Source organism: Notolepis coatsorum, assembly GCF_963971535.1.
Source record: "Notolepis coatsorum genome assembly, chromosome: 2".
Classification (NCBI taxonomy): domain Eukaryota; kingdom Metazoa; phylum Chordata; class Actinopteri; order Aulopiformes; family Paralepididae; genus Notolepis; species Notolepis coatsorum.
The window spans coordinates 53,077,228-53,090,229 of record NC_140166.1 but is presented as its reverse complement, the minus strand read 5'-3'; the positions used below and the strand labels follow the sequence as shown (position 1 = coordinate 53,090,229).

Below are 13,002 nucleotides of genomic sequence, written 5' to 3'. Positions count from 1 at the left end.
AGTGTGGTCCTCCCACACGCTACGCCCTCTCGATGAGAATCCGCGCTGCCAGGTGAAAAGAAGCGGTGATTGGCTGGACGTGTGTCGGAGGAAGCACGTGGTAGCCTCCACTCTCCCAGATGATCTGACTGTGGGGGGTAAGTGCGCAGCGACCAGGAAGGGACTGGGAATTGGCATACGACTAACATTGGGATGGGAGAAAAATCGGAGGAAAATGGAGGGGGAAAAAGACCAAAAAAAAAAAAAAAAAAACGCATTGCAATGACACCAGATAGTGGACAGACTATGTATATGATGGGATTCAAGTTCGCGTTTTTGTTGATCATAGGCATGCTGTCAGAGTATGATATCTTAATCAAACATTCTAGAACATTTGTCGTCACAGATCATGTCCTAATAGAACATAGGCTATGGTATGGATCGCGTGATATTGTGTGGACTGTTATTATTACTGTACCGGTACCACCCATTGTGACAACAGCCTTGTGAGTCCCGCACACAAACATGATGGAATTCAAGTTCATGTATTGAAAGGCAGGCTACATCATACATGCAGTGAGATTCATTGTTCTTGTATATGCTCTCGTATTATTGTTTATATAGGCTACCCAATACTGACATCAAAATAGATTGTAGTATGCCTCTAGAAATCATATGCAGCAGGTAGAAAATTGACGGGAGATCCATCGCGATTTGGAATAAAATTGAGGATAACTTTAATCCCTGGGTATTAATCAAACAACACGGGAAAAGGCAGTCATATTCCAGCGCGGTATTTATTAGTGTTTGCGCTGCCCAGGCAGCAATGGTTAATAGATATCATATCCGACATCACCGTAAGTGTATACGTCTGTCAGCCTGTCTCATGACACGCTTCCCTCGGCTTAGTCCATTTTTCCACATTTCATGGGTGTATTCCATTACCGTATATGGTTAATCGGGGCGTTTCTGGTATGCAAATACTTAAAACAGTGCACGAGCTCAAACGTAGGATCAAAGTCCACAGGTGTGCGTAGAGCCTGCGTACGCACGTGTGATGAATCCCGACTTCCCTGTGCGTACACTGGTTCTACATTCCGTGCTTACGTGTGGAAATAGAACATGTTCTACGCACACATTGATGAATGAGGGCCCTGGTGTAGGTCTCTTACTGAACAATCAGTGTTTTTCTCATCTCACCCATGTCTAGTAGTAGACACCCATCACCAAGAGAGAATTGTACACATAGAAATAGAAATCCTTAAAGTTCTGTGAAGCTGAGAAACATCCCATGTAGGCTCATATCACGCAGAAACTACAAATGATCAATTTCACATAAGCAAGACAAGAGACAAGCAACTTACTGAAACTAATGAGAGTGGTGAAACTGAGATCTGGACTGCAGTACACACACACATGCACGGTCTGGTTTGAGAGCAGTGGTTGAGATGCGTAAAATATCGAGCAGGTGTGGGAGTCGGTTTGGACCTCACGCGACTCTTGTTCAAGTTCATAACAGAGAATGTCTGCTCACAGATTATATGGAGAGCCGAACAAGCTCAGCATTATCTTTGCAAATGTTCGCATTTCTGGGTATTTGCCTTTTATACAGCTGTCAGTAAAAGTTCAGAAGTGAGAGATGCTGCTGTCGGCCTCGCAACTCATCGCATCTCAATGGGGTTGATGAGTGTCGGGGTCCACGGAGGATGGAGATGAGAGAAGCAGCTAATCCCCTTTGATCACCAGCATAGCTGCCATCAGTAACAATTCCGCTGATTTTAATCCAAAACAGTTGTCCCACTTGTCTTTAATGTCCGCTGATAATTCTTCAACTCTCCTGGCCACAGTGTTTCGAGCAAGACACATATTAGCAAACTCTTGCTTCTTTTCGGGGGAAAATGCTATCCACTGCCTTCATCAGTCTTCAATAAACTCGCCTTCTGTAAAAGGGTTGCGCTGTTTTGCATTAACATCGCCACTTCATAGCTTGCTTTGGTGCAGTTTTCCTTTGAACGGCAACGCTCTGTTCACAAATTAGGCACAACACACACTTGCTTCTGTATTTAGTGAAAAAACATTCTAATAAATTTTAGGTGCATTCGCTATTATTTCAGGATGCATGGCCTCGCTGAGTGAATGGAGTTGTATTCCAGTATTATGTGCGCAGTATGCGGTTGCCGCGCAGCATTCCTTGCCAGCATTCCGGACATAGAATGGGGGTCACGTGGAGACAGCTATTGCTAGAGAAGGTGCTGCCACCCTGAGGTGAAGAAAGAAATTGCAACTTGAACTTTTATGAATAATTCATTCTTGTTTGACGGTGCTGGCGGGCCGTTAAGTAATACAATTTGGGATTCCAGGGATCCCTCCGAGTACCACCAGCAGGGGGCTACCACTAGTGGTACGCGTACCACAGTTTGAGAACCACTGCGCTAGACATCGTAATGTTAGCGGAGCCCTACTCCAGTCCACAGTGCACCCAGAGTAGGCTTCAGTGTTTATCTTCAGGGCTTACACAGACTGGAGCGTGACCCCATTGACTTTGCATTCTTTGTATGGATAACTAGCCGACGCCGTGGGTGTTATTCAGCAGGATCGTGCTGAGAGAGGACTCTGTGCTGAACGACAACATCCCTGGAGAGGCTAGGGGTCCGTTAACGCTTTCACTGCCACACTACCAAAGGGTTAATTAACCCTTCCACTGCGGAAATACAGAAGGCTGACCCTTTCACTGCGGCAATACAGAAGGTTAACCCTTTCACTGCCACACGGCAAAGGGTTAACCCTTTCACTGCGGCAATACAGAAGGTTAACCCTTTCACTACCACACTACAGAAGGTTAACTCTTTCACTACCACACAACCAAAGAGTTAACCCGTTCAATACCACACTACAGAAGGTTAACCCTTTCACTACCACACTACAGAAGGTTAACTCTTTCACTACCACACAACCAAAGAGTTAACCCTTTCACTACCACACTACAGAAGGTTACCCCTTTCACTACCACACTGCCAAAGAGTTAACCCTTTCACAACCACACTACATACGGTTAACCATTTCACTACCACACTACAGAAGGTTAACCCTTTCACTACCACCCTAGCAAAGAGTTAACCCTTTCAGTACCACACAACAGAAGGTTAACCTACGGTGGTAGTGAAAGGTTAACCTTCTGTAGTGTGGTAGTGAAAGGGTTAAAGACATGTAAACCAAAGCTAACTGTGTGTATAAAGAGTTAATATGTATAGATCAGTGGAGACTCACCTGTAAGTGAGTGAAGTCTTTATCTATGTTCACGGAGGAGGTGACACAGTTGTCCGGGATGTATTTGAAGTTCTGTGGGCAGGGCTCACCGTCCACCCCGTTCACACAGGTGATAGGGACCGCCTCGTAGCCCCGGGAGATGTCCCTGGAAAAACCAAGACGGTTACAATCTATATACAAGCAAGGAGCGTGGAAGAACCAAGACTGTTACAATCTATATACAAGCAAGGAGCGTGGAAGAACCAAGACAGTTACAATCTATATACAAGCAAGGAGCGTGGAAGAACCAAGACAGTTACAATCTATATACAAGCAAGGAGCGTGGAAGAACCAAGACAGTTACAATCTATATACAAGCAAGGAGCGTGGAAGAACCAAGACTGTTACAATCTATATACAAGCAAGGAGCGTGGAAGAACCAAGACTGTTACAATCTATATACAAGCAAGGAGCGTGGAAGAACCAAGACAGTTACAATCTATATACAAGCAAGGAGCGTGGAAGAACCAAGACAGTTACAATCTATATACAAGCAAGGAGCGTGGAAGAACCAAGACAGTTACAATCTATATACAAGCAAGGAGCGTGGAAGAACCAAGACAGTTACAATCTATATACAAGCAAGGAGCGTGGAAGAACCAAGACAGTTACAATCTATATACAAGCAAGGAGCGTGGAAGAACCAAGACAGTTACAATCTATATACAAGCAAGGAGCGTGGAAGAACCAAGACAGTTACAATCTATATACAAGCAAGGAGCGTGGAAGAACCAAGACAGTTACAATCTATATACAAGCAAGGAGCGTGGAAGAACCAAGACAGTTACAATCTATATACAAGCAAGGAGCGTGGAAGAACCAAGACAGTTACAATCTATATACAAGCAAGGAGCGTGGAAGAACCAAGACAGTTACAATCTATATACAAGCAAGGAGCGTGGAAGAACCAAGACAGTTACAATCTATATACAAGCAAGGAGCGTGGAAGAACCAAGACAGTTACAATCTATGTATCATCATCATCATCATCATTTATTTATTCGCACATGGAATTACCACAGTCCAACAGTACATATTCATATAATTTACCAAAAATACCATGGCCGAAAGGAACAGGAAGAAGAAAAAATCTTATATATACCTGCCCCTACACACACACAACACACCGATAGACATATTGTGTACAACCAAACAGAATATACCCATTTTGCAAAAAATATTTAACATCAACACAACCAAATTAAATCAACATAAATAAACCCATTTTGTCTATCTATTAGTCAAACTACATATTTAGGTTCATTCATTTACACACACCCCCACACACACACACTTATATAATTATTATACTTCTATATACTATCTAATTTCTATTTTATTATAATATAACTAAATCATACTACAAGCAAGGAGCGTGGAAGAACCAAGACAGTTACAATCTATATACAAGCAAGGAGCGTGGAAGAACCAAGACAGTTACAATCTATATACGAAAATACTGTTTAAAATATGCACTACAGTCGAAAATAAACAGATGTATTTTGCATGGATGAAGTAAACAAACTGGGCAGGTGGTTAGAGAGTGTCCTGTAACGTGACGAACTACACAGCAGCATGTGTGTTCATCCCATCTTGTCTTCTTATCAAGACACTGATGACCTGCTCTAGTCTTCTTATCAAGACACTGATGACCTGCTCTAGTCTTCTTATCAAGACACTGATGACCTGCTCTAGTCTTCTTATCAAGACACTGATGACCTGCTCTAGTCTTCTTATCAAGACACTGATGACCTGCTCTAGTCTTCTTATCAAGTCACTGATGACCTGCTCTAGTCTTCTTATCAAGACACTGATGACCTGCTCTAGTCTTCTTATCAAGACACTGATGACCTGCTCTAGTCTTCTTATCAAGACACTGATGACCTGCTCTAGTCTTCTTATCAAGTCACTGATGACCTGCTCTAGTCTTCTTATCAAGACACTGATGACCTGCTCTAGTCTTCTTATCAAGACACTGATGACCTGCTCTAGTCTTCTTATCAAGACACTGATGACCTGCTCTAGTCTTCTTATCAAGTCACTGATGACCTGCTCTAGTCTTCTTATCAAGACACTGATGACCTGCTCTAGTCTTATCAAGTCACTGATGACCTGCTCTAGTCTTCTTATCAAGACACTGATGACCTGCTCTAGTCTTCTTATCAAGACACTGATGACCTGCTCTAGTCTTCTTATCAAGACACTGATGACCTGCTCTAGTCTTCTTATCAAGTCACTGATGACCTGCTCTAGTCTTATCAAGACACTGATGACCTGCTCTAGTCTTCTTATCAAGACACTGATGACCTCTAGTCTTCTTATCAAGTCACTGATGACCTGCTCTAGTCTTCTTATCAAGTCACTGATGACCTGCTCTAGTCTTCTTATCAAGTCACTGATGACCTGCTCTAGTCTTATCAAGACACTGATGACCTGCTCTAGTCTTCTTATCAAGACACTGATGACCTCTAGTCTTCTTATCAAGTCACCGATGACCTGCTCTAGTCTTCTTATCAAGACACTGATGACCTCTAGTCTTCTTATCAAGTCACCGATGACCTGCTCTAGTCTTCTTATCAAGACACTGATGACCTACTCTAGTCTTCTTATCAAGTCACTGATGACCTGCTCTAGTCTTCTTATCAAGACACTGATGACCTGCTCTAGTCTTCTTATCAAGTCACTGATGACCTGCTCTAGTCTTCTTATCAAGACACTGATGACCTCTAGTCTTCTTATCAAGTCACCGATGACCTGCTCTAGTCTTCTTATCAAGTCACTGATGACCTGCTCTAGTCTTCTTATCAAGTCACTGATGACCTGCTCTAGTCTTCTTATCAAGTCACTGATGACCTGCTCTAGTCTTCTTATCAAGTCACTGATGACCTGCTCTAGTCTTCTTATCAAGACACTGATGACCTGCTCTAGTCTTCTTATCAAGTCACTGATGACCTGCTCTAGTCTTCTTATCAAGTCACTGATGACCTGCTCTAGTCTTCTTATCAAGTCACTGATGACCTGCTCTAGTCTTCTTATCAAGTCACTGATGACCTGCTCTAGTCTTCTTATCAAGTCACTGATGACCTGCTCTAGTCTTCTTATCAAGACACTGATGACCTGATCTAGTCTTCTTATCAAGTCACTGATGACCTGCTCTAGTCTTCTTATCAAGTCACTGATGACCTGCTCTAGTCTTCTTATCAAGACACTGATGACCTGCTCTAGTCTTCTTATCAAGTCACTGATGACCTGCTCTAGTCTTCTTATCAAGTCAATGATGACCTGCTCTAGTCTTCTTATCAAGACACTGATGACCTGCTCTAGTCTTCTTATCAAGTCACTGATGACCTGCTCTAGTCTTCTTATCAAGACACTGATGACCTGCTCTAGTCTTCTTATCAAGTCACTGATGACCTGCTCTAGTCTTCTTATAAAGACACTGATGACCTGCTCTAGTCTTCTTATCAAGACACTGATGACCTGCTCTAGTCTTCTTATCAAGTCACTGATGACCTGCTCTAGTCTTCTTATCAAGTCACTGATGACCTGCTCTAGTCTTCTTATCAAGACACTGATGACCTGCTCTAGTCTTCTTATCAAGTCACTGATGACCTGCTCTAGTCTTCTTATCAAGTCACTGATGACCTGCTCTAGTCTTCTTATCAAGACACTGATGACCTCTAGTCTTCTTATCAAGTCACTGATGACCTGCTCTAGTCTTCTTATCAAGTCACTGATGACCTGCTCTAGTCTTCTTATCAAGACACTGATGACCTGCTCTAGTCTTCTTATCAAGTCACTGATGACCTGCTCTAGTCTTCTTATCAAGACACTGATGACCTGCTCTAGTCTTCTTATCAAGTCACTGATGACCTGCTCTAGTCTTCTTATCAAGTCACTGATGACCTGCTCTAGTCTTCTTATCAAGACACTGATGACCTGCTCTAGTCTTCTTATCAAGTCACTGATGACCTGCTCTAGTCTTCTTATCAAGTCACTGATGACCTGCTCTAGTCTTCTTATCAAGTCACTGATGACCTGCTCTAGTCTTCTTATCAAGTCACTGATGACCTGCTCTAGTCTTCTTATCAAGTCACCGATGACCTGCTCTAGTCTTCTTATCAAGTCACTGATGACCTGCTCTAGTCTTCTTATCAAGACACTGATGACCTGCTCTAGTCTTCTTATCAAGACACTGATGACCTCTAGTCTTATCAAGACACTGATGACCTGCTCTAGTCTTCTTATCAAGTCACTGATGACCTGCTCTAGTCTTCTTATCAAGTCACTGATGACCTGCTCTAGTCTTCTTATCAAGACACTGATGACCTGCTCTAGTCTTCTTATCAAGTCAATGATGACCTGCTCTAGTCTTCTTATCAAGACACTGATGACCTGCTCTAGTCTTCTTATCAAGTCACTGATGACCTGCTCTAGTCTTCTTATCAAGACACTGATGACCTGCTCTAGTCTTCTTATCAAGTCACTGATGACCTGCTCTAGTCTTCTTATCAAGACACTGATGACCTGCTCTAGTCTTCTTATCAAGTCACTGATGACCTGCTCTAGTCTTCTTATCAAGTCACTGATGACCTGCTCTAGTCTTCTTATCAAGACACTGATGACCTGCTCTAGTCTTCTTATCAAGTCACTGATGACCTGCTCTAGTCTTCTTATCAAGTCACTGATGACCTGCTCTAGTCTTCTTATCAAGACACTGATGACCTCTAGTCTTCTTATCAAGTCACTGATGACCTGCTCTAGTCTTCTTATCAAGACACTGATGACCTCTAGTCTTCTTATCAAGTCACTGATGACCTGCTCTAGTCTTCTTATCAAGTCACTGATGACCTGCTCTAGTCTTCTTATCAAGACACTGATGACCTGCTCTAGTCTTCTTATCAAGTCACTGATGACCTGCTCTAGTCTTCTTATCAAGACACTGATGACCTGCTCTAGTCTTCTTATCAAGTCACTGATGACCTGCTCTAGTCTTCTTATCAAGTCACTGATGACCTGCTCTAGTCTTCTTATCAAGACACTGATGACCTGCTCTAGTCTTCTTATCAAGTCACTGATGACCTGCTCTAGTCTTCTTATCAAGTCACTGATGACCTGCTCTAGTCTTCTTATCAAGTCACTGATGACCTGCTCTAGTCTTCTTATCAAGTCACTGATGACCTGCTCTAGTCTTCTTATCAAGTCACCGATGACCTGCTCTAGTCTTCTTATCAAGTCACTGATGACCTGCTCTAGTCTTCTTATCAAGACACTGATGACCTGCTCTAGTCTTCTTATCAAGACACTGATGACCTCTAGTCTTATCAAGACACTGATGACCTGCTCTAGTCTTCTTATCAAGTCACTGATGACCTGCTCTAGTCTTCTTATCAAGTCACTGATGACCTGCTCTAGTCTTCTTATCAAGACACTGATGACCTGCTCTAGTCTTCTTATCAAGTCACTGATGACCTCTTATCAAGTCACTGATGACCTGCTCTAGTCTTCTTATCAAGACACTGATGACCTGCTCTAGTCTTCTTATCAAGTCACTGATGACCTGCTCTAGTCTTCTTATCAAGTCACTGATGACCTGCTCTAGTCTTCTTATCAAGACACTGATGACCTGCTCTAGTCTTCTTATCAAGACACTGATGACCTGCTCTAGTCTTCTTATCAAGACACTGATGACCTGCTCTAGTCTTCTTATCAAGTCACTGATGACCTGCTCTAGTCTTCTTATCAAGTCACTGATGACCTCTAGTCTTCTTATCATGTCACTGATGACCTGCTCTAGTCTTCTTATCAAGTCACTGATGACCTGCTCTAGTCTTCTTATCAAGACACTGATGACCTGCTCTAGTCTTCTTATCAAGACACTGATGACCTGCTCTAGTCTTCTTATCAAGTCACTGATGACCTGCTCTAGTCTTCTTATCAAGACACTGATGACCTGCTCTAGTCTTCTTATCAAGACACTGATGACCTGCTCTAGTCTTCTTATCAAGACACTGATGACCTGCTCTAGTCTTCTTATCAAGACACTGATGACCTGCTCTAGTCTTCTTATCAAGACACTGATGACCTGCTCTAGTCTTCTTATCAAGACACTGATGACCTGCTCTAGTCTTCTTATCAAGTCACTGATGACCTGCTCTAGTCTTCTTATCAAGTCACTGATGACCTGCTCTAGTCTTCTTATCAAGACACTGATGACCTGCTCTAGTCTTCTTATCAAGACACTGATGACCTGCTCTAGTCTTCTTATCAAGACACTGATGACCTGCTCTAGTCTTCTTATCAAGTCACTGATGACCTGCTCTAGTCTTCTTATCAAGTCACTGATGACCTGCTCTAGTCTTCTTATCAAGACACTGATGACCTCTAGTCTTCTTATCATGTCACTGATGACCTGCTCTAGTCTTCTTATCAAGTCACTGATGACCTGCTCTAGTCTTCTTATCAAGACACTGATGACCTGCTCTAGTCTTCTTATCAAGACACTGATGACCTGCTCTAGTCTTCTTATCAAGTCACTGATGACCTGCTCTAGTCTTCTTATCAAGATACTGATGACCTGCTCTAGTCTTCTTATCAAGTCACTGATGACCTGCTCTAGTCTTCTTATCAAGACACTGATGACCTGCTCTAGTCTTCTTATCAAGACACTGATGACCTGCTCTAGTCTTCTTATCAAGACACTGATGACCTGCTCTAGTCTTCTTATCAAGACACTGATGACCTGCTCTAGTCTTCTTATCAAGACACTGATGACCTGCTCTAGTCTTCTTATCAAGACACTGATGACCTGCTCTAGTCTTCTTATCAAGTCACTGATGACCTGCTCTAGTCTTCTTATCAAGTCACTGATGACCTGCTCTAGTCTTCTTATCAAGTCACTGATGACCTGCTCTAGTCTTCTTATCAAGACACTGATGACCTGCTCTAGTCTTCTTATCAAGACACTGATGACCTGCTCTAGTCTTCTTATCAAGACACTGATGACCTGCTCTAGTCTTCTTATCAAGACACTGATGACCTGCTCTAGTCTTCTTATCAAGTCACTGATGACCTGCTCTAGTCTTATCAAGTCACTGATGACCTGCTCTAGTCTTCTTATCAAGACACTGATGACCTGCTCTAGTCTTCTTATCAAGTCACTGATGACCTGCTCTAGTCTTCTTATCAAGTCAATGATGACCTGCTCTAGTCTTCTTATCAAGACACTGATGACCTGCTCTAGTCTTCTTATCAAGTCACTGATGACCTGCTCTAGTCTTCTTATCAAGACACTGATGACCTGCTCTAGTCTTCTTATCAAGACACTGATGACCTGCTCTAGTCTTCTTATCAAGTCACTGATGACCTGCTCTAGTCTTCTTATCAAGACACTGATGACCTGCTCTAGTCTTCTTATCAAGACACTGATGACCTGCTCTAGTCTTCTTATCAAGTCACCGATGACCTGCTCTAGTCTTCTTATCAAGTCACTGATGACCTGCTCTAGTCTTCTTATCAAGACACTGATGACCTGCTCTAGTCTTCTTATCAAGACACTGATGACCTCTAGTCTTATCAAGACACTGATGACCTGCTCTAGTCTTCTTATCAAGTCACTGATGACCTGCTCTAGTCTTCTTATCAAGTCACTGATGACCTGCTCTAGTCTTCTTATCAAGACACTGATGACCTGCTCTAGTCTTCTTATCAAGTCACTGATGACCTCTTATCAAGTCACTGATGACCTGCTCTAGTCTTCTTATCAAGACACTGATGACCTGCTCTAGTCTTCTTATCAAGTCACTGATGACCTGCTCTAGTCTTCTTATCAAGTCACTGATGACCTGCTCTAGTCTTCTTATCAAGACACTGATGACCTGCTCTAGTCTTCTTATCAAGACACTGATGACCTGCTCTAGTCTTCTTATCAAGACACTGATGACCTGCTCTAGTCTTCTTATCAAGTCACTGATGACCTGCTCTAGTCTTCTTATCAAGTCACTGATGACCTCTAGTCTTCTTATCATGTCACTGATGACCTGCTCTAGTCTTCTTATCAAGTCACTGATGACCTGCTCTAGTCTTCTTATCAAGACACTGATGACCTGCTCTAGTCTTCTTATCAAGACACTGATGACCTGCTCTAGTCTTCTTATCAAGTCACTGATGACCTGCTCTAGTCTTCTTATCAAGACACTGATGACCTGCTCTAGTCTTCTTATCAAGACACTGATGACCTGCTCTAGTCTTCTTATCAAGTCACTGATGACCTGCTCTAGTCTTCTTATCAAGACACTGATGACCTGCTCTAGTCTTCTTATCAAGACACTGATGACCTGCTCTAGTCTTCTTATCAAGACACTGATGACCTGCTCTAGTCTTCTTATCAAGACACTGATGACCTGCTCTAGTCTTCTTATCAAGACACTGATGACCTGCTCTAGTCTTCTTATCAAGACACTGATGACCTGCTCTAGTCTTCTTATCAAGACACTGATGACCTGCTCTAGTCTTCTTATCAAGTCACTGATGACCTGCTCTAGTCTTCTTATCAAGTCACTGATGACCTGCTCTAGTATCAAGACACTGATGACCTGCTCTAGTCTTCTTATCAAGACACTGATGACCTGCTCTAGTCTTCTTATCAAGACACTGATGACCTGCTCTAGTCTTCTTATCAAGTCACTGATGACCTGCTCTAGTCTTCTTATCAAGTCACTGATGACCTGCTCTAGTCTTCTTATCAAGTCACTGATGACCTCTAGTCTTCTTATCATGTCACTGATGACCTGCTCTAGTCTTCTTATCAAGTCACTGATGACCTGCTCTAGTCTTCTTATCAAGACACTGATGACCTGCTCTAGTCTTCTTATCAAGTCACTGATGACCTGCTCTAGTCTTCTTATCAAGACACTGATGACCTGCTCTAGTCTTCTTATCAAGATACTGATGACCTGCTCTAGTCTTCTTATCAAGTCACTGATGACCTGCTCTAGTCTTCTTATCAAGACACTGATGACCTGCTCTAGTCTTCTTATCAAGACACTGATGACCTGCTCTAGTCTTCTTATCAAGACACTGATGACCTGCTCTAGTCTTCTTATCAAGACACTGATGACCTGCTCTAGTCTTCTTATCAAGACACTGATGACCTGCTCTAGTCTTCTTATCAAGACACTGATGACCTGCTCTAGTCTTCTTATCAAGACACTGATGACCTGCTCTAGTCTTCTTATCAAGTCACTGATGACCTGCTCTAGTCTTCTTATCAAGTCACTGATGACCTGCTCTAGTCTTCTTATCAAGACACTGATGACCTGCTCTAGTCTTCTTATCAAGACACTGATGACCTGCTCTAGTCTTCTTATCAAGACACTGATGACCTGCTCTAGTCTTCTTATCAAGACACTGATGACCTGCTCTAGTCTTCTTATCAAGTCACTGATGACCTGCTCTAGTCTTATCAAGTCACTGATGACCTGCTCTAGTCTTCTTATCAAGACACTGATGACCTGCTCTAGTCTTCTTATCAAGTCACTGATGACCTGCTCTAGTCTTCTTATCAAGACACTGATGACCTGCTCTAGTCTTCTTATCAAGACACTGATGACCTGCTCTAGTCTTCTTATCAAGACACTGATGACCTGCTCTAGTCTTCTTATCAAGACACTGATGACCTCTAGTCTTCTTATCAAGTCACTGATGACCTGCTCTAGT

General features: G+C 42.6%; 1 protein-coding gene across 2 annotated transcripts in view; it reads right to left on the bottom strand.

The window, feature by feature from the left end:
- Positions 1-13,002, bottom strand: part of ehmt1a (euchromatic histone-lysine N-methyltransferase 1a) — a 160,376-nt gene that overhangs the window by 20,179 nt on the left and 127,195 nt on the right. For both annotated transcript variants that reach the window (XM_084309159.1, XM_084309160.1), the window contains exon 17: positions 3,247-3,391. In XM_084309159.1, coding sequence (XP_084165285.1) covers positions 3,247-3,391 — 145 coding nt within the window. The remainder of the gene's footprint in view (positions 1-3,246; positions 3,392-13,002) is intronic.